Source organism: Triturus cristatus, chromosome 6 (assembly GCF_964204655.1).
Source record: "Triturus cristatus chromosome 6, aTriCri1.1, whole genome shotgun sequence".
Lineage (NCBI taxonomy): Eukaryota > Metazoa > Chordata > Amphibia > Caudata > Salamandridae > Triturus > Triturus cristatus.
In genome coordinates this window covers 948198596-948226379 of record NC_140589.1, presented here as the reverse complement: position 1 = coordinate 948226379, position 27784 = coordinate 948198596, and the positions used below count along the sequence as shown (strand labels likewise).

General features: G+C 40.9%; 1 protein-coding gene across 1 annotated transcript in view; it reads right to left on the bottom strand.

The window, feature by feature from the left end:
* The window catches only part of UST (uronyl 2-sulfotransferase), a 954023-nt gene that overhangs the window by 252633 nt on the left and 673606 nt on the right, over nt 1-27784 (bottom strand). The window contains exon 5 of the mRNA XM_085611639.1: nt 24193-24346. Coding sequence (XP_085467765.1) covers nt 24193-24346 — 154 coding nt within the window. The remainder of the gene's footprint in view (nt 1-24192; nt 24347-27784) is intronic.

The following is a 27784-nucleotide window of genomic DNA, read 5'->3' as shown; positions in this document are numbered from 1 at the left end:
GACTTTGCCATTGGTTTGAATGGCAAAGTTGAACTAGCAGTGTTCACACTGCCCTTCCAGTCTGCAGTGGCAGGTTGGGAGCCATTTTGTACTTTGTCACACACAGGGTGGCACGATCAGTGCTGCAGTCCTGGGTGGACACTACGCTTTACATGTCCTGGATACCATATACTAGTGACTTATAAGTAGTCTCTGCCAACTGGAGGTAGCCAAATCAACATAAACTTTGTAAGACGTTAGAACACAGACACTGAATCTGGTTAGCATGCCTCAGTGCACTCCTAGAGTCGATAAACCAGCAGCATCAGTCCAAAAGTGTAATTTCCTTACAGCTACCTGAGTCAAGATCAATGGGGCAGGCATATAATGTATTAAAGGACCGGTAGCGCCTTGCTGGCAACGGAAGAGCTCAGACAAAGACCACACCAGCCTCGATAACTAACTACTCATTGCTAACAAAGCAGGTATCACAAGACAAACGTGTTGAACCACAAATTACTGGTCACTGGACAACTCTAACATAGTCCACCCTGCATGTCCCACAAAGTCACATACTCTGAGCACTGGCATCCTATAATGACAAAGGAATGATGATAATGCAGTGCATCTTGACAAATCTAGTCACTTGACGTCTTATGATGGCAAATATATAAAAGACAAATGTAACATAGTCTGTCTGGGGAGATGTCTGAACCCCCGTTCACTATTAAACTATATCTGTTATCTACCCCAGATCCATAAGATCACAAAGTTGAGAACCTTCTAGCACGACCAGCATAAGGATTCAATTAAGAAAAAATCTACCAACACAATACAGGGGCCGGCAGAGCTAATCAGAGTTGCTATCATAACACAAATTATGAAGATGTGTGCCTGTCACACGTCTTCATCCATCACACTGCTAATTGCTGAATCCGAAAACATGATTATTGTACCTGGCTGGTCATGAGACACAACATGGGAACACTTCCCATATAGGACTAATCCTTAAAGAACCTCCTCCCAACTACACACCCCATGTGCTTTCCAAAGAGGCAAGCACTTAAGCGCCCCCACATAGAGGTAGTAAGTGCTATATAAATGTTACAATACCTCACAATACAGACTGAGCAGTGAGAAAATACCCTAACCTCACCTACCTCAACCCTACTGCATGTATATGGAACACCCTGTTAGCACTGACAACAGCTTCCACACAGAAGAAGATAAATGAATGCAAGAGCTGAGGAGCTTCAAATTTATAAGACGTGTGACAACTTCAAACACATTTTTGTTTCAACCTCCCAGACACAGAATGTTAGCTGTTGTTCCCTACCTGCCAGTTCATGGTGAAAGAAACACACAGAACATGGGCTCCCTCAACATAAATAAATACCAAGCATTGTACGGAATAAAATATGCCAAATACTACGTTACAAGCATATTGCAAGACTCCTCTGTGTTCTGTGTCCTTATAAAGACACTCAGTGGCATATTTTCAAGCCTATTGCACCACTGGTGCATCACTTTTTTGATGCACCGGTGGCACAGTGTGCCTGCCCATATTTACAATGTCACGCAAAGTCACCCTACATGACTTTTCATGATCTAGAAAATATGGGCCCCTTTCTAGGCATCACTCTGTGTGAAAGGGACGATCCAGGGGTGTTACTGTAGCTGTTCCCATTCAATATCCATGGAACCTGACACATTCCCAGATTTACAAAGTGTCAAAACCCTAGGAATTCGTCAGAATCCCACACCTCTTCAGGGGAGGTGTAGGAGTGGCGCAATGAGGAGACACACTTTTATTTCTCCTCGCTTTTTGCTCTTCTATGTGTGCTGCATTCTGCAAAGAAGGACAAAACTCCATTAATGATTAATAATAAATAAAGCTTTATTCGGCTTCAAAACAAACCATAAAAACACATCACCAGACACATTAATAAATCCATAAAATTCTCAATCACGCAGATAGAATTGTCAGTAATCTCATAAAGTGCAAAAAGTGCATCTGTTTTTAACATCATTTAAAAGAATCATTAATACCAATTTAAAATGCTTTTCATTCATGTCAATTGCAAATACTATTAAAACCTTCCAGCCAAAATAATCAATTTCCCAGTAATGCTCCTGTGCTTGACAGCAATTACAATAAATCTATAAATAGAGGCACAAACCTCGCTGGTTTGCAAGAGCTGCAAGTATCCCATTGACTCTTTACATTTCCTCATACCTATATACCTCATGAGCAGTTATATTATCCAGCTTCTTTGTTCCTTGTACAGGCCACAAAAGAATGTCATATGTAATTGGGATTGCTGGGAGCTTGCATCACATGGACATGGGATCAGATATTTGTCAGTGTATACATTGGAGGGATAAGACACCTACAAGCGACCTAAACCAAGCCTAAATCCTATTAAGGAGACTATTTGATGGCGTGGCACCTTCAACACTAGGCTGTATGTCGGAGGTTGTGCTTAAAGGAAGATATAGCACCACCAACCTTTTCCTCAGATCTTCCTCATGTCTCGCCATTGCTATATTCTCTAATAGTTCAATTTTTACCTCTAATCTAACTGAATGAACATTACCGATTGGATTAACAAACAGTTCCATTCGGTTAATGGATTGTAACTCGCTTTTAATATGTGACAGCCATTTGATTTTATTTACGTTTGTGAGATTCATGCAGTCAGTAATAACTGCTTCTGGTCTAGACCAGATTGAAAGCCATAAACAAATGGGTTCTATCCGTATATTATCTCTAATATAGCGTATCCCCAAGTTCTCAAGCACTATCATGGAGGGGACACTGGGGGAAGAGATAGTAACCTATGTAAAAATGTATTTTTGCTAATTTGGAGCGAAGTAATGTTAGTGTATCTCCACACCCCAGGTCCATAAGTGGCGATCGGTACATGTCCGACTTTATATATGGTAACAGCGGTGTTTAGAGGCTTAGAAGCTAGCTTGGCGGAAAATGTTAATAACTATAGCTTGTTCGAATTGTATTGCTCTCGCGTTTCTCGGATGTTTCCATGTGCTTAGGCTATCACACGGGACCCCAAGATAAGTAAATTTTGAGCCACGCCCTCAATATGGAATGGGGATATCCTACTCTGAGGGCATCCGCAGATCATCGCAAAAGATTTTGTTTTAATTGTAGAGAGGCTTACATTGGCCATAAAAGATACAAAGGTGTCTGAAGGCCCCACACCGTTCTTGCCATAAACACGCAGTCGTCTGCGTACATCATCTATTCATTATTGTTTTTTTGCAGGAAGGTGTCCCTTCCTGCACAACAACAATTAACCCTGCAACATAGGCACCCTTGCAAGGGTGTCTGCATTGGCGCATGGCTGCTGTTTGTGCGCCGGCACACGGGAGGACAGGAATCCGCCATGTCTTGCAGATAAGGCCCATTCCTGCCCTTTTATTTTGATGCACGACAGCACAGCAGGAGGCTTGCTGTACAGCTGGTTGTCAAAATATAGTAAATGAGGTCCTCGATCTGCAGCCTCACGCCCGATATGGGTCACTCTGCTTCTCTGTGGCTAGCAATATCCTTACCATGTACCACTGGCGATTTTTTATTCAATGTAAAAGGAGCTGGGAGAAAATTCACTTTCAATGCAATGCGCTATCTTATTTAATTTTATTGAAGTAAATCCAGGGGGACATCATTTATCTGCATAGCCCACTAAATTATCATTTAGGCAATACATTTGATATGATTTCACTGTAACATATTCCTCTAATCCTACAGATTTGAATTGGTTTACTCCTCTTTCAGTGCTGTGTGTTTTCATCTTATTTTAGATAATATGTGAGATGTGATAGACTATCAATCTTTGTTGCAGCATGTTGTATATTTATTTTGGCACTGAGAGGTTTATATCCCCTCTCATAAATAGGATTATCTCAAATATTTTGGGTAAGAATGTCTCGCTAATTAAAACAAGGTCCAGTGCTGCTAGATTCTTGTTTGTATTTCTGAAACTGTATGCTATTGTGAAGAAGCTGTTTTTGAAAAAACAAATAAACAATGGGCCATATGCATGAACACATTTTCCCATAGACACAGAATGGGCAAAACCCTTTGATGCATCTGGCCAAACATTCTGAAACCGTGAGTTTTGGGAACAGTTAGGGTAGGGAACTTAGAAGTGAATATATTCTGTTTCACAATAAGTTTCTTTATTTATTTGAGAGATTTGTTGAGAGCGTATGCACCAGGCCTTGCAAATGAGAAAAAGCACCCTTGTGATTCTGCTGGTGCACATCTTGGGCTGGCGTGACTCTTATTACAGAGTTGGCCACACAAGCACCTATAGCCCCTTGTGTACTTTCAAATGTCCCAAGAGCACAATCAAAAGGCACAGGCAGGGCCGGACTGGGAACCCAAAGTTGCCCCGGCAATTTTGTCGGACAGCCCCCCTCCCCTGGTAGGGACCGCAAGTGTGAAACACTGCTGCTTAACAAAACCGGCCCCCCACCACTCCAAAACCAGCCCCCACCCTACCAGCCTTCCGGGCATTCACCCGATGCCCGCTATGGCAAGCCAGCCCTGCACACAGGCACCATACGCGACCTGGGGGACTTTGCATAACATCACCCATCACAGGTTTCAATTGAAGCTCTGGTACTGGGTGAGGTTGTAGCGAGATCCCATGCACATATGTAGGGCCCATTCCACAGAAAGATTTCTGAGGAGTGTGAAACGTTTTCACTTGTATTAGCTCAAATGGGAGCCATTTGAGGACTTTCAAAGCTGACTAAATGTTTTTGAGGTAGACGCAGGGCCTTGCTCACTTGTTCCTGGACCCATGTAGCAACCTTTTGAGTGATCTGTGTCTCTTGTGGTGCTGGAGTGAGTTTTGATTGGATCAGATTTTTGATACACTCAGTGGCTGAAGTTTAGTAACGAGAATACCATGCTTCTGGCTGTTGACTTTAAGTCTGAAGACTAGTGAGGAGCAAGAGAATGAAAGCAGAAATCCTGTATGGGTTGATTTGTGTCTTTTGAAGCTTGCATGTCTAATATGAGTTCCCAGGATGGTGCGATCAATTATATGTCACTAGTCCTAAAGTATGGCACCACTTCTCTGCACTCGTCCATCTGCAGCTTTTCATCTCTTGAACTCAGGGTTGTTAATTGGATGCTACCTGAGAAACGTGGATGCTAAATAGGAGGATCCCATTGTGTGCACACAGCACTTTAAGGCAGACTAAGAAGCATTTTCCCTATAAAGTGCCATGCAACAGGTACATCTAGGTTGGCCCGGAACCTATGCACAGGTACCCAGGTGTGGCATTACTTATGTTTGTCCAGGCAGCAGCACTCACTCTGTTACTGCTCTCGAAGAGCAAAGGTTTCATGTATGCTCTGATGGGTGTGCAGGTCAATCTCTAATCACCGGGGGTTGGGGCGGCTAAGCTCGTCGCAACGGTGAGTGAAGTCAGTGGCTTCACCTACACTTAAAGGGCAGCCTCGGAAACCTTTCAATGGGTTGGCACAGGAGATCTTTGCCCCCAACCCAGAATACACAGCCTCATCAGCAGTGTTTGACTCTGTACTAGCATGAAATAAGGCCTATTCAACCCTGTGGTGCAAATTAAATGTGAAAAAAATAATTAATTAAAATTAATTCTATAGCTTCTAGTAATTGTTAATACATCTTAAATTACATTTTTAAATAAACCATTATACTTTCCTTAAATATATTTGAACTAATTAATTTTAAATACATTTTAGATGAAGGGCTGCAAACTTTTTTCAGTTGTTCAAGGTTTAAAACATATATAACATTATTCAAAATTAATATTTAACATTAACTTATCTGAAATGAATTTATTTTAATCAGTTTTGCAGTGATTTTGGACTTGAACTAAACACTTCTAAGATCAAATACATGACATACACTAAGAAGGGCTGTGTGAGTGGGATCATTAAAGTTGAGGTGGGGAGTTCTTTAAATGGTCCAGGAGTTTGACTACCTGAGTGTCAGGCTAAATGAGGCTGGATCCTGGGACCTGCAGATTTTAAAGCGCACCTTATCTGTAAAGCAGCGGGCTGGAGCTATACTCAAGTTGGCCAAAAAAGCACCATGGTGTCTTGTATGGCCAGCTGTGGAATTCTATAAGACCCAGTAAAGGGGGTCTTTACGGGGCCGAACTATAGGGGTACTGTAGCACTGGTCCATTGAGCACAGCAGCCAATAATTTGATCAGAAGCCTTGTGAGTTTAGGGAAGGGCACGCCTCTTGTGCCACTCTATTGTTTTTATGCGCACTCTATGCAAAATCTAGGTCTAAATGGATTGCTCCAATGTGCACAGCTTTCACCATACTCAATTGAGGAGAAGCATGTAGTGATGCAAAAGCAACACCTCTCCAATTGTGGTATTGGCTGTTTCTAAATTGTTGTACATAGCCTGGGTAATTGGATGTAAAATGTTAGATACAGTTTAAAATAGTGCCTCCATTTGATTTTCCTTAACTGATTTAATTGCCTGATGGTGGTGGGTGTTTCTTATATTTTTGTATATAGCTTGGGCAATTGGATGTAAAGTGTCAGCTATTTGATGAAATTATGTTCCATGGGCATGTTTTTAATTTGATCTTAACTTTTTAATGTGATTTTTATTTGTGTTTATAAATATTTTAAAAAAAATAATTATTCAATGTTCGTGTTAGGCTGTAAATGTTTTTATGCTTCTATCTTTTGATGAACGAACAAAATGTTTCGAATTGTAAAAAAGTGATGATGATGGATTTACTGAAAGTTTAATAAACGTTTTATTTTTACTATACTTTACTATTGTCCCAGTGATAGAAACATCCGCAATGCATGTGAAAAGTGACTAGTAGTAACTTTACACTCGTAAATTTGGCTCCACGTCTAAACTTTGGAGTAACTTTATGCTCCGAAATGGTGAGCAGCCAAAAATAATAACGTTATTTCAAAGTGTAAGAATACATTTGCACTCGAGTAAATCTACACATGTATTTACCTTTGTGACTAGCTCCCGAAGAATTTAGTGTGGCAAACTTTGTCATGATTTAGTCTACTTTTCAGATTTAAAACAGTTCCTCCTTCATTCCAATGGAAGCACTTCCTGGAAGACGGAATAAACACCAACCAGCCAATGGCATGGGGTAAAGAAGTAATAGTCCTCTGGGTGGAGCCAAAGCCACGCTATGTATATTTTAAAGAATTGATAACAATGGGTTTAGCAGACAACTGCACTGCCAAGCCAGGCCTAAAAAGGGACCTAGTTGATGTTGATTTGGAAGGGCATTCCCGTTAGGGTAATTAGGCAAGACCACTAGTTCAATGTGCAGTTGCTCGATCAGCCACATTAGTGCAATAGGAGATGATAAATGAAGGCAGTGTAAAGTGTCATTTGTGTGGATGTGCACTTTTCAATGATATGGCCTAAAATTGTCATTGTCAATCAAAGAAGGTTAGCACGAACAGGTTGCTGAAATAAATCAACAATATTTTATAGAGCTATTACACTACCAGCTGCATTTTGCTGAACTTCCTATGAAGACCAACAGATACAGAGGCACACCATCATAAAACAGGTTGCAAAATTGGAACCAACGAATGCCATTGGTTGCTCATTCATGCGCACTTCCGCAGTGCTTAATGTGTACCAGAGGTTGCGTGTGGTGGGCAGCATAACTCCTTTTTGGGACGACTTATGTTTAGTGTTCAGATTTTGATACAGAGCACGCGAGAAGCAGAAAAGGGTGAGAAAAGGTTGCAGAGTAGGACAGGAAAACAGTGACAAAGAGAGAAACAGGGCTGAAAAATACTCTGTAAGAGTGAGATAAAACAACAGGAAGTGCTGGAAGTACTGACACTGGTGTCATCTGGAAGACATGAAAACATGTCAGAAGAGAACAAAATCCCCAATGCTTATCCTCTACTCTTTGAAACTATTGATACTGGTCCAATAATAAGTTTTGCCGCCTAGTGGCAAACACCGGTATTGAATCCTAGACATCAAATGGAGCTTGGCCTTTTACTGCACTTATTTTCAACACAAAACATTTAAGATTTCTCCTAAGAAATATGAACCACTAGAGGGAAGGCTGGGCAAAAGTTCTTGATTAACTAATGCTTATTTATCTTGGATTAAAGCGCACAAAGTTCTCTCTAACTACATTTGTCCTCTGCTGATAAATAATGACTTAAAAGCTTTGGTACACTAAGTGGTATTGAATTTGTGGTAAGTCACAGAAAACTGCAGTGTCCACAGCTGCTAAAGCGCTAGGCAGTGAACAGTTATTACTTTGCCTTACTTTATTTCAGTTACATAAAATCCTGGCTTCTGCTTGGTATTTCTCTGCACTCTGGAAGCCTCTTTGGTAATTGTTTTTCCAGTAAAAGCTGAATTTGCTTGGCTGCTTGAATATATAAATCTGAAGAGAAATATGCAGCCACTCTCCAAATTCTATGGTAAACGTATGGGAATTTCCAGCAGCTTCACTGTATTCGAATGCAGGCAAAAGTCCAGCTTTTTCCCACTGTCAACAAATTACAGTTACAATACATATTGCACAGGCCTTGTTTGTACTTTGACATAGTTGTTGTGCTAAGTTTATAGAAGTGCTGCCAAAGAATTCACGTTCAGTCGAGTAAATAATTGGATTCCTTGGTTCTAGAAAATAATTTTATTGAGATTTATTACTATGGTCTGTAGCCATAAGAGTAATAAAGTTGTACTATGCTCATTAAGGGCAGATTGTTGGAAGACAAGTCAGTTCCCATATTGTGTCATTACTTTTGATTTCCCGGGCTCCTAGACACACTGTTTATCGACCAGGTGCCAAATATTTAATTAATTAGTAGGTGCCCTATTTATCATTCCCCAAATGATTGGGAACCAAGTACGGACATCCTTGAAATCTATAATCGGAATTGTATCCCAATTTCAATTTACGGGGGCTATCTTGGATCCCGTAATCCTCATAACCTACAGATTGAAGGAAACTGATTCTGTCCGCGTATGTTGGGTTGACATCAAATAGCCTACATTTCTTCTTACATTAAGAATTAGAACTAACCTATGTGGAGGATTGGGTGAAACCTGACCCTATTTTATTGTGTCTGTCTGATTAGTCTAATGTTAAATTCTTCTCTTAAGAGACAAATTATAGAGCATTGTCTTGCCTGCTTTCTAAGTCACAAAATTCCATGGCTCCATTAAATCAAATTGGCGAAATATTTCACAGGCCTGATCTATTCAGTAGTCCCCAGCAGGTAATACATCTTGTGGCTAGTTGTGCTCGTAATATAAAATACATTTTAATGCTTCTATCAACACAATAAATGTGACTTTTTTTTACAAGATGTATTAGAGCAACCCGACAATACATGTTTTAGTTGCAGCCCCATAAATTAGCTGCATTATGGGTAATGCAGTCAGGTATCTGATTGGCAGTGAACAAGCAGATTAGATGGCGGGAAAAGGCTAATTAGTTAGCCAATCGGGAGGGATTAGAACAGGTGAATTTGGTTTAAAATAGGGGTGGGATGTGAAGGCATACAACTATTATTCGAACCGTGAAGGGGATGGAAGAGTTTCAGTGTTTACGGCAGGTACGTGAATTGGTGCGATGTGTATTTCAAAACAGGGTTGAAACTGACCTGTTATTGTGGATTTTGGTAACTCAAAGCACAAGATGATTGTAAAAATATGAAAGAAGTCAGATGTTCTGATTAGATAAGGGGTAGTTGGTTGGGTCTAAGTGTATGCATGAGTTAGATCGAGAATATTCTAGTTGACAGGAAGGTTGTGTAAAGCGTGAAGGGAAGTGGAGGGACAGAATTGTAAAGAATTTCACGGGGAGATGTGTGGCACTGAAACTGTTTTAAAGAAAAGTTAGACGATGGTTGTGGAGGAGTAAAGGGGGGAAGGGGTTAAGGTATCAACATGGTGTAACGGTAGGAATATTTTGCAAGACGCCTAGAGAACCATCATTTGCATAGTTCACGTAGGAATTCACTATGGGGGAACACGAGAGGGTTAGTATATTAACATGGCATTCTGGCAGATTGTATATGTATTGTTGGTGATGGATTTTTTAAGCTGAATAATAATAATCAATATAGCAATGGTTATTTGTTTTATTGTCGTTTACATTGACCCCTGACGAAGGGCACTAGTTGCCCGAAATGCATTGGGTATTTTTAATAAAACACTGTCTTGGACGAATCATGCATCAGTCGTGTTTTTTGCAAGAGGTCCGGAGGGGCACAGCTAAAGCATGGGAAACCTGGAAAATGGCATAATATTCCGCGTGTGGAGCAAAGAATAAAACTCATGTTGAAGAGAGGATGAAAAGAAAAGTGAGGAATATAACGAACAAACTGATTAATATGAAAGAGAAACTGACATAATCGCCAATCTGGCACAACACTGCTGTGCTACTGGAGGGGGCGAGATGACGCCCCCCTTAATAAGTTGTGTCTTTCAAGGTGTCTTTTGGGCATGGCACCATTCCAGTGTGCACGCATTCTTGGAATAACATTGGATAAAGCTGAGAAAAACATGAAGAGAAGGTGTGCATCTCATTACTGTAACTGATAATTGATAAATTATTTGCCATTTTTATCAAATGTTATTTGTTACTAATAGTGCTTAACTTGTTAAAAAACAAGCATTGGCAATGTGGACAGGTCTGGCTTTATAGGGATGGTGTCGGGGCAGCTCCTCCGCTAAGGCGGAGGAGTGTCGTCCCACTGCTCTCAGAGCAAGAAAAACAAAATGATAATAACGTTGTTATTATCATTATATTTTTCTTAGGTTCAGGGCTGGGTTAGTGCAGGGTGGGGCTGGTGGCACAGGGGGAGGAGTGGTTTGCACACTCTAAATGCACATGACGATTTGGCCAGCCATCTTGGGCCGGCCAAACAGTCATGCGCACTTTGCATTTTCCCCACCTGGCTGTAATGCACAGCCTAGTGGGAAACATGCACAGGGTACCACTGCCTGTCTGGGCGCCAAACCACAGCACTCAGATCAATCACAGCGCTGCACTGCAGTGTTGTGATTGGCTTAGGGGAGCCTGTGTGATTCCTGCTTCTGGGACTTGCCTGAGAAGCAGAGAGACAATGGGGGAGAGACGGCAGCTGTGAGGAGGTAAGGGGTTTTTTTTGTCACCCGCGCCCCTTTAACAACATTACAATGTCATGTCTGTACCCCTGCAAGTTCAAGGTCAGGCAGCCAAAGCCCCTCTCTAGTGATGGTCAAATAATTGTCTGGTGACAGCTGTGCTGTCAAGCCAAACCATAACTAGGTTCAAGGGTGGAAAGTTTTTGTTAGGAGCCCGCCAACAGTACTTTTCAATGATGGGGCTGCCGAATACGAAGACTGACGCGTTTTTGTTTCATCTTGTGCCTTGTTCTTCAACCCCTACACTTTCTGTGTCTTTATCTCATTCTTGCATGTTCTTTTTCATCCCTGCTTTATTTCTTTGTCTGTGTTTTACTTACTCTCTCTTCTTTCTTTCTCTTTCGCTTTAGTACTTGTCAGCATGAGGCCTTGAGCACTTCAAGGCCCGCCCCTTACTCACACAGTTGACATTCTATTTGTGGTTGGCAGGTCTGCAAATATGCACAATCAAATGACATTTAGAATATTTGCAAACATGTTTTTCTAATCCAACTGTAGAAGCAACGTTACTAGTTTGGCTACAGTGTGAACATGTGTGTCATGGTAAGAATATGTGGAAATAAAGTCTCAAACCAGATGTTAGTAAAATATAGCACAGTGTGTAAGATGAATTGTAAAGTCTTGATAAGGCAAAACAAACATGACATCACTATGCGGAGGGTACCCCGATCACAGATCATGGATTTCCCTTACGGCTAACTAGGATACCTTCTGTCGACTTATAACAACTGTGCCTTTACAGAGGGGTTAGTTGCCGAAAACGAACATCTTTTGCAAACATTCATGCATTTTCTATTCGCTCCATGTAGAATTTTTTTTTTATATGAAAAATGCCTTCTTCTAAACGAATGGTAGTGTGCGGAGAACATCTATCATTGTTTTATGACTTTATCTTGGTCGAAATATTGATCTACAATTGTATACCATCCATAATTCCTCATAAAGATAAGTAGTTGTGAAGTTAAGAATAGTAAATCTATACCTAGTTATATGAACATATATTGACAAAATGATGTTAGTCAATGTTATTGATGCAATATTTTTGTAGGCCGACCGTGATACAGTGATAAACAACCCTTCCCAGCCACATTTGCATACTTATCAAACTTTTTTGCGATTTTTCTGTGGGAGATTAAGGTTGGGCAATTCATGTAAAGTGTTAGTGATTACTACATATTTGGTTCCCAATTTCCCAGGGGCCACTTGTATTGAAATACCCTTTTTTATTCCCCTTTTCACGTCTTAGTTCTGCATACTATTCTGGAAAACTTTGTAGAAATTGTATAGAAGTGAGCAGGATTTGCAGTTAGAATCCGCAATCCTGAAACAAAAAATCAGGATTTTAGATTGACAGCATAAAGATTCCACTTCTTGCAGTGGGACTGCTAAACGTTTTGAGACTCAAGCCATTAGTGTTTGACACAGGTATATGAACTAATGATAGCTGCTGCACCCATGCTCTACCCCTCTGCCCATTTAAGTATTTTAAATAAAATGTAACTTTTCTGTTGCAAACAAACTAAACTAATTACAGATATTTTCATTGGGTTTTGCACACGGCAAATCGAAAACTATTTATCACTAAAAAGTCTGGGTCATCTAATCCTAATTTGTAGAGAATTACATGAACGGGATTGCAAAATGGAATAACTATATATACAATAAATCTGCAAGTAAGTAACAAAACTCACAAAGCTACTGTAAACAGTCCTTCAAAGAATCCCCAGTAATTGAGTGGTTAAGTGGCGAAGAATGGCTCTACCTAGGAAAACGCACTGATTTAAAAGTCAAGAAAACATGTAGAAAACCTTCTAACAGGCTCCATTCTTCATGGTCCAATAGGGTAGACGTGTTCTTCGTTATGCAGGTTCAGCTCCTCCGTTCTGATGGAAATACATGCAGCTTTTACTTTTTATCAGAAGGCCACCTACAAGCAGTCCTGAGTAGTTAGATTATGGAAACATCAGGGTTGGTTCCCATAGACCTTAAGCACCATTCGACCTTCTACATCTCAACTTGGTCTCCACTTGGGGCATTCAAGGACGAGCCTGCCGCGTTCATGGAGCTCTGTCTAAGCCCCTGCTGGGACACTGGCGGTCCCTTGCTTTTATCCACCCAGGTTGCCAATTTTATCAGCTTTAAAAGGATTAAACGCCCCTTCCGCATGTGAAAATAACTGGCGCCGAGCTATCGCATTTCGCAGCTATTTCCAACAAACTGCTCATTCAGTCCAACTATTTTTATTGACATTCTGGCCATGTTTAGCTCATTATTAAACAAAGACTACGAGGCCCAGAATGCAGAGGGGAACAACGGACTGGTTTAGCTACTCACAGATTTACCTGGTAGCATTGAGGGCGACGTTGGAGTATCTTTAATTTTGGCGTGAAAAGAAAATTCATATAGGTCAAAAAGATAAAGGCAGGAAGAAGACAGCGCAGACCAGGTGGGATCAAAATGGAGCAAATGAACCGCCTGCAAGGTGACTTTCATGCAGTCTTGTCTTGTTCGAGTAACCACCCCGCAGTAAGCATGCTGTGACTTGTGTAACTACTTTTTCTCCGTTATAAACATGGTTTAATCCAGCATGTTCGGTGATACTGGCCGCAAAAACACGAACTGACTAAAAGTTGCCCTCTTGAAATGGAACTGCTAGACAGCCTTGTTACCCTTACACTGAGCGTGGAGGCTCTCGGCTGGTGCATGTGGCCAGGACACCACCATTGTCAATCCTAAATAGCTTTCACAAACATTGTGGTCAGAAGAGCATAGCTGCCAACTGGCCCCATGACATGCATTCCCTCGTCTGACAATTTATACAACAAGAAGTTGTATTCTGGGTGTTGTAGTGCGTCTAAAATTACGTGTGACATCAGATATCCCTGCATGCAAAGTACTGTTGACTACAGAGCTCTCCAGGTCCAGGAGTGAGTAGCTCTTTAAGTCCGTGCTTTTTCTTTGCATTCAGAGACTTTTAGTACTAACTTTGTAATGAGATTAATAGAAATAATAATAATAATCCACATTTGTAAAGCGCAAACAATCACCCGTAAGGGTCTCTAGGCACCGTCGGGAAGATTAAGCAACCCTAGAGTCACATGGTGCTGGGCTGATCTGCCACCGGCGCCAGGGATCGAACCGTGATCCCCAGATTCCGGTGCCAGTCACCCTGGCCGCGGCGCCACACCTCTTCCCGGAATTCCATTAAGCAGAACGCAAAGAAAACAAGCATTGCCAATGCCAACACGACAGTTTAATATGCTAACCTGTGTAGGGAGAGGAATGCACAAGTGCTCATTATTAGGTCGAGCATTCAAGACCTCTTGTATTTATACTTATTTTAGTATATACTTATATGTGTATGTAATTAAAAGCTATATCTAGTTTTTTTTACATAGGCCTCTAATTACGATATTTTCAAATTGTATTTTTCCGGTAAGCTATTCTTTTTGTCTCTCAGGCTCTACTCTTCTACTCTTCTACCTTCTCCCTTTTTTTATCTCACATTTACCACCACAATCATCCTCTATTTCTATTCATAACTCCTACATTCACGCTCAATATAACACACACTATCTAATTCTCGCTCTTGCTTACATTATCTCACGATCAACAACAAACACACATTATTTCTTTCTTTGTCTCGTGTTTCAAAAGGCTGACATAATTGCCAGCAGACACACTGCTCTTCACCATAGCTTAAATATATTGTGTAAGCCAACAGCTCTAGCTAAACACTTATGAAGTCCCAAAGGCGAGACCTATTGGCTATGCCAATGCTTGTTTTTATTTGGCCACACACTTAAAAAATGTCAGTTATAAGGAAAAATGCCTCCGATCATGCAGCGAATAACCCACATAACGAAATGTATTTTAGAATCAATATGTATCAGAAGCACGCAAGCAGCGTGAGGTTCATGGGGGGGGGGGGGGGAGTCAAGCAGCACCAGGCAGCGAGGACTGACCGCCTGGTTCTTTTACAGCACTTCCTGTTAACAAAGTGACCAGCAAGCTAATTAAAGCCTACGGAATACAGAAATGATAGTTATCAGCGAGTCAAATTGCATATTTCTGCTCAAATAAAAGATGACAACCACCAATTCCGTAGTTATATTAAAAAAGTATGGATTGTGGGCCATCACTTGATACTTATTTCTGCATTTTCCCCATATTATGTTAACTTTGCTCATACTTTTCCCCGTGCTCTGCCTTTTTCTTTGAAGGCAATACATGTTGACAGTTTGAAATGGAGCCAATAATAGCATTCAAATATGCAGTCAAATACCCTATAAATAATTTATTCTCCCCGATTTCTCAAGCAAGGAAGTGCTTTGTGCAGCAGCAGAACATGGCTTGACAGCACCTCAGGAATACATTAGGCAAACACATTTGTGTGAGTGTGTCAGTGATTTCGGATTTTAGAAGCATAACCCTGAATCGTAACGGTCAAGCGTGGCTTTCTGGCAGCATAAATATCAAAAGGCAACAAAGTGTATTTGAAGCAAATGATCTATATAACAGTGGGGGTGAACAAACTTGGCATGGGGGCCAGCCATGCAGGCCTGTCTCTTCGCCCATGTGGATCATGGGAGCAAAAGAATGTTAGGGCAGTAAGTGAGCGGGCCCCCACTGCTCTGATATCAATGGGGGGATTGAGGAGGGTGGTCCTTGGGCCATATTTTGTAATGCGGGCAAAAGTCTGTGCGTCCTTGTGTTTTTATTTTTACCAGGCAAGGCGGCACAGGTAACAGCGGTGGAGCGATGGGGGGTTGACAGATGCCGGGATAGGGAAAGTAAAATAAATAAAACCACTTACCTTGCGCTCACTGCATCGCCGACTCGGTGTTGAGGCAAGCGCAAGGTAAGTGGTTTTATTTATTTATTTATGTTACTTTCCCTATCCCGTCGTCTGTCAACTTCCCCCATCCCGTCCCACTGCGCCCCTGCCCTACCGCTGTTACCTATGTCGGCCACAACAGTAATATGCAACATGTGGGTGCAGCATTTCCTTCCAAGATGGCAGTCCCTCATTTGCGCGGGGTATTGTCCTATGGAAATGATGGAATGCCTTTGCTCCTAAACAAGCATTCTTTTAAAGCTGCAGGGGCAAATAAGCTATAGGCAGCCACAATGATTGAAAGCCACATACACAATGGCACACAGTCAGTGCAATCCAGAGGGTACTCTTGAGAGAAGACACCAGGAATGCAGGGACCCCTCTAGGCATTCAGCCACAGGCAGGCGCAATCCCTGACCCTTCAGCAAAGTGCTGTGGTGCTTCTGCATTGACAGTAATACCACAGGTTTCAACCCGCTAGTCCACTTTAAATGCTGTGCTGTCCCCCAGTGTTTGTTTATGTCTGTTCTGGTCACAACACATTTTGTATGTGTGCCATCACACACTGTCTCTGCACCATTTTAAATAATACTGCTCCTGATTTTCTGAGCGGAGTATGTTACCTCATAACCTCCCTCTTCCACACCCATTGATTCTCCAACATCCCTTCGGCGCTGATGGTGATTCAACGCTTGCAGACCTTGAAAATGCGGCTGAACATTTGCAAGAGGTTTTCCACCTCAGCAATTGAGATTCTTGAGATTCAGTAATGGATCATTTTAGTCATTCCATAAGATTTTGCATGGTACACTGACCCATAACAGTGCAATCAGAGAAGGTTAAAATGTATGAGAAGAACACTGCACATTTCACTTAGTGGGGTAGCCAGGCTGCAGGCAAAGAGCAGCATCTCATGGTCCCATCAGGCTGAAAGTGTCCACAGTTCACTGTGGTGCAGATCTTCTTCCAGACCTCTAAGAGATAAGCCTTAAAGTTTTCTGTAGCCCTTAGAATATCTCCTCAGCTTTTTGTGCAGAGATGGTTGCGAGTAAGTAGGCTCTCATTTGTCTTCCAAGTACCACACTTCTGTGTATAGAAATGGAATATGGAATTATGAATTTCTAATGCCCCTTCATTAATGAGGAACTGTCCTTTCTTTTAAGTGAAGGTATGAGGTAAGAAAGAGATCAGAAAACACTGCAGGAATTTCTTCGCTACTCAAACTTGCAGTCTCCTCAAACAAAGTGATTTTGGAACCGGGTAAGAAGTTTCAGTATGAACACATAAATCTGTCATTTGAATCAGTAGTTAGTTCAGGCCAGGCAAGATCATTGCACTGGGAAAAGAACAAGAATGATGAGGAATAGGGCAGTGTCCCTGTGTATCTAGCACCTGAGACTTACTTAAAACACATATGGAAAGACATACATACGGTCACGAAGCCCAAACATTATGAAGGAAATTTAACTGTACATACCAGTGAGATTAAGATGAATAGCAATACTGCTAAACGTACCCCTGAATGACCTATAAAATAAAGCCTGAGGATATTAGTGGGTGCGGTTTCTTCATTTAATTAAAAAACAATCGGTATAAATGATAAAAATAGGGCGTAAATGGGTTTATAGTCATGGTTTGCACTATGACTCTGAGAAACTTTTACAATAAATTCCTCAAATTGATAATACTCTCATTACTGGTTGAACATTTGCAAATCGAAAACAAGAAAATTGCAATTATCCATCACTTAATTTACTACACTAAGTAACCAATGAGGATATTTAACAGGAGTATATCTGAAGGAAGACCCCCAATAGCCACATCAAAATTACTAATCATAATAAGCCAATTGACTGAACCTACAGAACCAGAGAAGAATAGGGTCAAACAGAGTGAATTATTTGTTTAAGGCCTTTACTAAAGATGCGTTAAAAGAAGGCACTGGTGGATGTCTGATAGAATATCGATTAAAACAATATTGTGTGGTGTCGTCCTCGATATTCGACACAATATTTTGCCCACAGAATATATTTTGTCTACATTTTGTCCAAACACATGCTCTGGAATCCCATATGAAATTTAAAAGCAGCTCACCACCAACTTTGACCCTTAGATTGCTAAAGGTTAGTAGCCACATTATAGATAATTGAATAATTGAAAACCATTCCTGTTTCATTTGTTGAAAATCATGTTGATGACAATACGCTTTACAAGCCAAGATGCAAGGTAAGACTGGTTGAAGAGTTAAAAAAAATCTCTCAAAACAGGTTTATTAGTGTTCAATAATTACTATGAAAAGTGATATAGTCTCAAAATGAATGTAGTTTACAATACTGTACTTCCCTGGTCAGGATCAGAAGATACAAATACTTGGAATACACTCATAAAATTCTTGAAGGACTGGGCCATGAGCCTCAAGGTGATTTCAATACATCTACCACTGATACTTTTGTGTGTGAAAATCTTGGAACCCTTTTGTGGTGTTCATCAAGCAATATGGTCAAGACTAGAATTTGTGATAGTAATAGATCTTGGAATGGTCTGGCAGGGATGAGAAACCCCTGCATCTGTTGTGTTACTGCTCTGAGGTTATTGAATTCTACAACGAATTCTTATTTAGACCGGCATATTTCAAACTGATTCACATACGGATTCAGTCAAATATGACTGAATGAATGCACCATAGCCTCAGATTTTGTCGTGTACATAAATATTGAGAGCAACTTTGATTGTCAAAGGGATTGTACACAACTGTAAGCCAGCAGCCATGTCAACCTTATGTTGTCCAATGCAGTGTTGCCAGTTCTGCAGGGCTTACGATTTTTGACTATTTATTTGGCTTGTATAGTAAAATCAGAAAAATCTGAAAAAAACAATTTTGGGAGCAATTGTCGATTCACCAGAAGAAATATGTGATAAGAATGCAATCGAAATATGCAAGTGGGTGTGGCCTAAAACATGTCCAACAGGATGTGACCAGCTGCTCGGCCCCATTCCAATAACCTGAAGCAGGTCACAGTGATGCAACATTGTGGGGAATAGGAACAGCTGCTCAGTGCAGTGTATTGAGGTGTGTTCCTTGTCTTTTCGCTCCCTCACACAAACCCTGGCAGGGAAACAATTTTGTGGGCACTCTCCTCTGAGGGGACCATACAAGAAGACTACGGCTCGGGGAGGAGGTGTTTGGTGGATGCTAGTTGAGCCCCCCTACAGGTGAAAAACATCAGGGCCCCTTCTCAGATATTGTGGTGTGAGAGAGGGTAGGTCAGGACCAGGGCCGGACTGATAACCCAAGGCAGCCCTGGCAATTTCGTCGGACCAGTCCTGAGGAAGCACTGCCTGGCCCCGGGAGGCTGGAAATGCTTACTTGCTGCTTTTGTTACTGGTGGTCGAAATTGCAGCACTGCTGTAATATCAGCCCCGAGTTACAAAACCAGCCCTGCTGCTGCAAAACCAGCCCCTACCCTTGCAGCCTCCTGGGTAAAAGCCCGATGCCCGCTACGGCCAGTGTGGCCCTGGGCGGGTCGGATGTTAGCATGAATAGCACTGCAAGAAAGGTTGTTGCACAGGTTGAAGCCATGGAAATAAGACAGCCAAGTGCAGGTTTGGAGTCCACAGGTGAAGGGTGGACTGCCTACTTAGTCTAGCCCCTTGTGGGCTCTTAGACTTTATAGAGTAAGTAATTTATTATCATGCATAATTAATTAAAAATGATTGCATAAACGGAGACACTTTCCCATTATAGTACAACAATTAAAACATGGCTATTACAAAGTACAATAATGCAAAGTCTAGATTCTCTGAAACACTACATGGTAGTCAACTGATGATTATACGTTTAGTGAATCAACAGTTCTGGGGAGAATCCAAGGGTTTGAAGCAGGCAATTGTAGCCTGTATGCATGATTGAATGCTCCTTGTGTTAAAATGTACTCTTATGAGAGCTCTCCTTTCCATTTGAAGCTTAGGGCACATGCATACAAAATGAGCCAAATCGTGTGTGCCTGTCCCACTTAGACTTGTCTTCCACTGCCGATAGCCTTTTCATTGTGCAGCTGATTAACTTTATAGAAGCAGTGGGGGTAACATTAAGGTCCCAAAGGGAGGGCGCACCCAAGGTATCGGTGGCAGATTCTAAATACCGTCTACCTGGAGCAACGTCGTTTCTTGATATTTCTAGCCACAAGGGTTTATTTAGAGTTTTGACAGATTTGGACTTCAGATTGTTTCAGGTCTTAAGGTAAGACCTCTTTCCGGCAATTGATTGTTTTGCCAGCCAAACTTCAACCGGATTTGGGCAGGTGATGCATTTAACTGTTAGAAACTCGCCTGTATATTCGTGATGTGAGTATTTCAAGGGCGGCGGCGTCTCGCCCACAAATCGCTTCACTGCCATATGTTGAGCTAGGGCACAGCTTTTTGCAATAACCTTTAGCCGCGGTTCCAGGCTTGGCCCAACCATAGTTCTCTTTAAAGCCTTTACATTGTAGCTCTGAAAAGAAGAGCCTTCACAGGTTTCTTTAAGGTTTTCTTGTAGATTTATTAATGGTACAGCATCCCAGCAGAGAGCAACTTCTCATACATCCAATGGCTCTCTTCAACTGCCCCCACTTAGAATCTTCCCCATGTCATTCTACAAGTAACTAGGTAACAGTCCATGACATCTCCTGGCTGGAGATCTCTACATATCTCCCTTTTATACAACAACAAATACAGTGTAAACACTATTATGGAAATACTGAAGGATCAATAAATTTAACATATTTGTTTCTCTAATAATACATTATATAAATGCAAAATCAAAATTAACATTTTTACTTTCTAATTATATTACCAGAAAACATCTTATAACCTTTGTACATTGCAAACATAAATAAAAATGCTATTTCCAATTTATGGCATTAGGAAACATAAATCAATATTCTTATTTCCCAACTTATGTTTCCAGGAAACATCCTATGGTCTTTGTACTTTGCAAACGTTTCGTAAACTCCACATCGTATCATCTTCCAATATCACGATATTGGACTTCACGCCTTTGATTTTTAAAGGTCCCAAATATTTACTTTCACCCTTACGGACCCATTCATTCTTCCGCACCACAACCCAATCACCAACATGCAATGTCATATGCTTAACTCCCTTTCTAAAATTATAAGTGTCTTTCATCTTCCGTTGACCCACTTCCACTTTCTTCAACACTTCCTCACGATCAATCCATATCTTATCCTTCTTATATAACCAAACAGGACATTCCTTTTTCCCTGGTTCTCTACCTTTAAGGGACACAAAAGGGGCTATTCCAGTACTAGAATGAGGGGTAATCCTATGAGCCCACATCATTTTTTGCAACTCCTCCCTCCATGACAAACCATTTGCAAGGGATAACTGAATGTTTTCCATTATTATTCGGTTAACCCTTTCCACCAAACCGTTAGCTTGAGGTCTAAAGAGAGCTACCTTTTCATGAACAATGCCCATTGTTGCAAGATACTCTTGCATCTCCCTTGAAACAAATTGTACACCATTGTCGGTCACTATACTGCCTGGTATACCTTCCTCCAAAAAGATTCCCTCAAGGAATTTTATTACGTTACCAGTATTGATTTCACCCATTGTCCCTATCGTGAACCATTTAGAGTGATAATCTACTAAGACTAAAATGAACTTATCTCTTAACCCCAACTTGTTCACTGGCCCTATAAAGTCCATGGCTAACTTCTCCCACGGTCTTGATGGAAATTTCGTACACTCCAATGGGGGTTGACGTACCACTTTAGACTTGTCACTGTTTAAACAAATTTGACAATTTTTTACTAAAGCTTCAACTTCTGAATCTACACCAGGCCACCAAAAAGATTCCCTCACTCTTCGTTTTGACATTCCTTGCCCAGGATGACCTTCATGAATTATGTTAAGAATATGTTTCCTCACATCTTTAGGAGGTACAACTTGCCATCTTCTCATAACATTTCCGTTACTCAGGCTTAACTCTTCTCTAATTTTGAAAAATTCCACAAGTTCCAAATCCTTGCAGTCTTCAGAATTCCAACCATTAATGATCTTACCTCCTACCTTCCTTAATACAGGGTCATTTTCCATAGCTTTGCTCCATTCTTCAGGCAATAAAGCAACAACATCAATCTTACTAATAAAGTCAGTATTTGTGTTCACACAAATCTCATCAGACTTCACATCAAGAGGCATCCTTGATAAGTAATCAGCGACTACATTCTTTACTCCTTTAACATATTCGATCTCATAATTAAATTCTAAGACAGACAATAGCCATCTAGAAATTCTTGGGGTTATACTCCCTTCTAACCCTCTTCCACCCTTGAAGATGTACAACAATGGCTTGTGATCAGTTCGTACTTTGAAAGGGAGACCCCATAGGTAAAACTTAAAATGGCACATCGCCCAACAACATGCCAAGGCTTCTCTTTCAATTACTGAATATGACTTTTCAGCACCTTGTAATCTCCTTGAAGCAAAACCAATGATCCGCTCCTCCCCACCGATAATTTGAGATAACACTGCTCCAACACCAACTCCACTCGCATCTGTAGTTAAAAAGGTTTTAGCACTCACATCAAAACGTCCTAAAGTAGGTGCTTCAGATATTTTCCTTTTTATAAGATCAAAACTTTCTTTACAACTTTTTGACCATTCAAAGAGAATATTTTTTTTCATAATTTCTCTTAATGGTTCAACAATCTCAGTAAAGCTATTTACGTATTTTGAACAATACTCCGCTAATCCCAAAAAGGATCTAAGCTCATCCTTATTAGTTGGTTCAGGAGCCATTGTAATAGCATCAACAATACTTTTCTTAGGTCGTATTCCCTCTGAACTCACCTCATGCCCCAGATATTCAACCTTTTCCTTTCTCAATTGACATTTTTCCCGTTTGATCGTCAGATTATATTTTTCTAACCTTTTCATCACTTCCTCAAACAACTTATCATGATCTAATAAATCATTCCCAGCAATCAAGATGTCGTCTTGGAAACACCAAATCTTCTGCATATCACCAAAAATGTTCTTCATTGCCCTTTGAAAGACGGCTGAAGCCGACGCCAAACCAAAAGGCATCCTCTTGTACCTGTACGCACCAAGAGGTGTAGCAAAAGAGGTCAAATGCCTGGATGATTCATGTAGCTTAATCTGATGGTAAGCGGCAGACATATCAAGGACACTAAAAATCTTGCCCTCACCCATTGTTGACAACATCTCCGATATATTAGGCAAGGGTTCTCTGTCTACCCAAATGTTTTTGTTAAGATCTCGTAAGTCTATGCAAAGACGAATTTTGTTTCCATCCTTAGGGGCAATCACAATCGGAGCCAACCAATCAGAAGCCTCAATTGGTTCTATGATGCCTTGCTTCAACAAATTATCTATTTCCTGGCGTAAAGGTTCTAGCATGAGGTTAGGGACACTTCAACTGTCCCCACTTAGAATCTTCCCCATGTCATTCTACAAGTAACTAGGTAACAGTCCATGACATCTCCTGGCTGGAGATCTCTACAAGCTCCTAATTATGAGAAAGGAAGGATCCCTTATTGTCAAACAAGACACCCAGGTATTTACACAAAAGTTCAAGTTGACCTTTGTGAATCAAGCCCTTGGTAGTTATCCTTAGAATGATTAGTGGGAACAGCCCAAGAACATCAAACAAAATCTAGTATAGATGGCTGGTGGATTCGAAAAGATCACTGGCATTTATTGACAAAAAAAGAGCTTACATTAACAACAAAACAGATAAACCAATATGCTAGATTCTTGCATATTGCTTCATCTTTTAGAAATGAAATCAAGTATTGAAAAGCTCCAACTGTTCGAGTGAAATTAAAATTCAGATTTTTTGTTTTATGTTTTCTTTATGAATTAGATATAATACGTTGCAACGTGTGTTTTTGTTTGAGATACACTTGTGTCTAAATTGTTGTGTATTTTTCTCAGATTCAAATTGTAGAAAATGCTTAGCAGAAGGTGTCCGGCTTCCAGTAGTGATTCATTGAGAGGCCACAGAAGTCAGAAGGTTAAGAACCTCTGATGGATGTTGTAGTAAAGTGGGTCCCTCCTTCTCATGAAACATATGATGACAGGCACCTTTAATGAAAAATAAGCTGAATACAATTATTACATGTGTTGTCCTCTTCTGTTGTGTTTAACTTACTAGATATCTCTCCTCTTCCTTCATGCCTGGAGTACGAATCATGTGATTCTGCTCTGCTCTCCAGTCCCCAAATCGACGGAAAAAATAGTTTGATAAAAATCGGTTCACAGGATCTCTGATTATATTGATGTACACAGGCTGTTCTGCTCCGAACCTGGCAAGGAATAAAAGGGAACAGAACTCGTTATATGTTTGCAACCAGATTTTGTAATCAACAAACTAGACTTTTATATGACCTTAAATTATGCAATGCTGAGATAGAGTTTTTTCAAATGCCAAAACTGCTTGAAGATAACAATGTAGCTCTAATATGAGGCAATGTAAAACAAGACAACAATAAAAGCAATAACAAGGAATGAAAAGGGCTTTAAATAAGGAGGTGGTCATTGAGTGAGCCTTGAGTTCCTAGCTTGTGTGATTTTTCTTTGTTTTAATGGTTTAGTTGAAGTCATGATTCGTCAAGTTTATTTTCCTACTTCATATTGTTTAAGCACTGACAGGCACCTTTGTTTCCAAAGTGGAGAAAGTTCACATTAATATGTGATCATGTGGGTGGGGGGGTTTGGTAATACAATGAATGAACAAATTGATGTCCGCGGATCTTAGCGTATTGATGGCATTCAATGGTTCATACGCAGAATTGCGTTGCCATTAAATCACACAGTAAAGTTCGCAATATCCTACACCATAAAATATTTATTTATTTTTGCAATCTTATACAGCGTGGACATGGCACGAAGGCATCAGAGCGCATCACAGCAATAGCAAGATACAAGGGTACAGCAAGTTACAGCTACAATAATTACGTTAAGAAATATTGCGTCGGTAGCTGCAACCAGGACAAGTACAGTTATTGGACAAGAGACGTACACGGTTCAAGCACTGGTTAAGAAGGTGGGGATGCACAATGAAGGCAGTTCATCTCCTGGATAGAGTACTTAGGTATGGTCAAGGATGATTAACCCAGGTGTCTGTCAAATAGGAGAAGCTTGCGGTCCTCTTTAAAGGTGGCTATGCAGGTTGTTAGGCGAAGGGAGAGAGGTAAGGAGTTCCAGATTCTTGTGGCACTACCACAGAAATCAGTAGCTCACCTACCATTCTCGAATGAAAGTGGGGGGGGCTTCAAGAGCAGGGATTGGGCATTTCTGGGACCCCTATTTCCTCCAGAGCTTTTCAGTTTCTCACTTAGGGGGGTGAAGAGGAGTGGAGCTCTCTGTGTTCAATGCAGGCAGTTTTGAATTGGGTCAGAGCTTTATTGGGAAGCCACTGGAGGGTTGGCAGGGTCAGGGAAATGTGGTCACATTTCTTGAGACATAACATGAAGCACACTACTGCATATGGAGTCGCTCTCGGGTGGCATAGATGAACTTTGGGAATGTCTGAGAGAAGGGCAATTCCGTAATCTAGTCTGGAGAAGATGAGAGACTCGACCACTGTTTTGAGGTCTTATTCCGGGATCAGTTGTCTGACACCCCACAGTGGCCTGAGTTGGTGCTGTGCGCTATTGACCATGGCTATGGTTTGGATGTGGAGGTTTAGATGATTTTCAAGGGTGATACCAAGGGATATAGCACTCTGGATAATGGTGTGGCAGTTATCCAAGGAGGGAAAGTTGGCCATTCATTCCTGTACTGGGGTATTTCCTTTTGAAAGTGAGATCAAAAGAAATTCTGGTTTAGTTGGGTTGAGTTTTAGATAATGGTTAGACATCCAGTTTTAAATCTTTAGGAGCGTGATTGAAAGGAAGGCAAGGTCTTCAGGGAAAGAGATTTTCATGTATATGTGTGTGTCATCAGCGTAGAAGTTGAAGAGAATCCCAGCATTTCTGATAATCACACATAATGGTTCTAGGTACAGTTTAAAGACGGGTGGGGAGAGGATCGAGCCTTGAGGGACCCCTTGATGTTTATTGACTGATCTCGAGTACGAGTTGCCCATTTTCACAATTTGAGAGCTGTTGGTTAGGTAAGAGGAGAACAAATTGAGGACTGTGCCTCCAAAGCCCATGCATTGTCCAAGAGTGCAAAGGAGGTCCAGATGGTTGACCGTGTCGAATACAGTAGACAAGTCCAGGGGGACCAGGAGGCAGGAGTTCCTGGAGTCGAGGATTCTAAGGGAGTCGTTAACTATTTGTAGGATTGCAGTTTCTGTACTGTGGTCCTGGTGGAAACCTGATTGGAGAGTGTCTAGGAGGTTGCTTGTTCAAATGTGTGAAGAGAGCTGGGAAGCAACACAACTTTCAAAGACTTTGCCTAAAAATGGAAGTGTGGAGACTAGGTGGTAGTTGTTCATGTTCTCTGTGTCGAGAGATTGTTTTTTCAATAGAGGAGAGAATTGACCCACTTTTAGTTGTTCTGGAAATAGGCGCTGGTGAAGAGAAGAGTTGAGCATATTGGTCCATAGGGGGAGGAGGTGTGTGGCAAGAGATTTGTTGATAGACCCTTGAATGGCATCCTGAAGAGGGTTCAAGGGTTTCACTTTGGAGATTGTTCACTGTAGGTCTTGTTCAGAAATGGGGGAGAAATCGTACCACGAATGAAGCACCTTGCATGGTAGGATTTCAGTTTCTGGATGTTCACTGGTGTGTTACAAGATATTTTATATCAAAGAAATCCACAAAGTTTTTGCAGCAGGCCACTGATAGCTCAACAGCTGAAGTGGTGGAGGGTTTAAAATAAGAAATAATCTAAGAATATTTTAGTTCAATTCCAGTTTGATTGTTTCCAGAGTGGTATCTTGTTCAAGAAAGCTACCACCAACAATGCTTTCTTCTTGCAGAGTGTGCTAAGTTGTTTCAAAATGAATTGTAAAATAAGCAAACTCTCATCCATTATACTTTGGAGATGACATTTGAAACTTTTGAGTATAACATCTGTTCGAACAAATCCCTTTACAAGAATCGGCTTTCCTTTTACTGGCTCCTCAACCACATGCATCCTGAAAGAATGATGTCCGTTTTCCTGTGAATGTACTCAAAAAAGTATTACGGAATGAATGCAAACAAACTGTAGGGTGTTGAAAGAAACATGCATGAATTATTGCTCAATTTAGAATGAAGTCAGAAATAACCATAGCAAGCAAGCCCAAATGATTTCCTGGAGCAGCTACACCCGCATGTTAAGGATGGACAAAAACAAGCATAAGCAAAGAAAAATAGGATTCATATTTCATAACCATTTGCTATGTCAATGCAAAAACAGTTTTTACAATGCTGTTAACCATCAGACAAAATAAAAAATAAATAAATAAAGGAACACTTATGTTTGTAGATGCATGCATGCAGGGTGATGTGGGGGAAAAGCAACGAGAAGTGGGTGGGATGGCTAAAATAAAAATAAAGTTGGGTGGAGGAGGTAGAGAAAAGCAGCAAACTAGGGAGAGAGCAACATGAAGCATGCGAGTGGGCGACAAGCACAAGCGAGAGAAAGTGAGCAGTACAAGAGTGAGAAAGCAACACAGAATGTAGGGGCTAATATTTGGTGGCTAGAGAGGCACACAAGGGAGAGAATTGGAAAAGACCTGTACTCTCATTAAGTGATTAACCAAAAAGAAAAAGTAATTCCCTAAACATTAGAAGTGGAGGGATACAGGT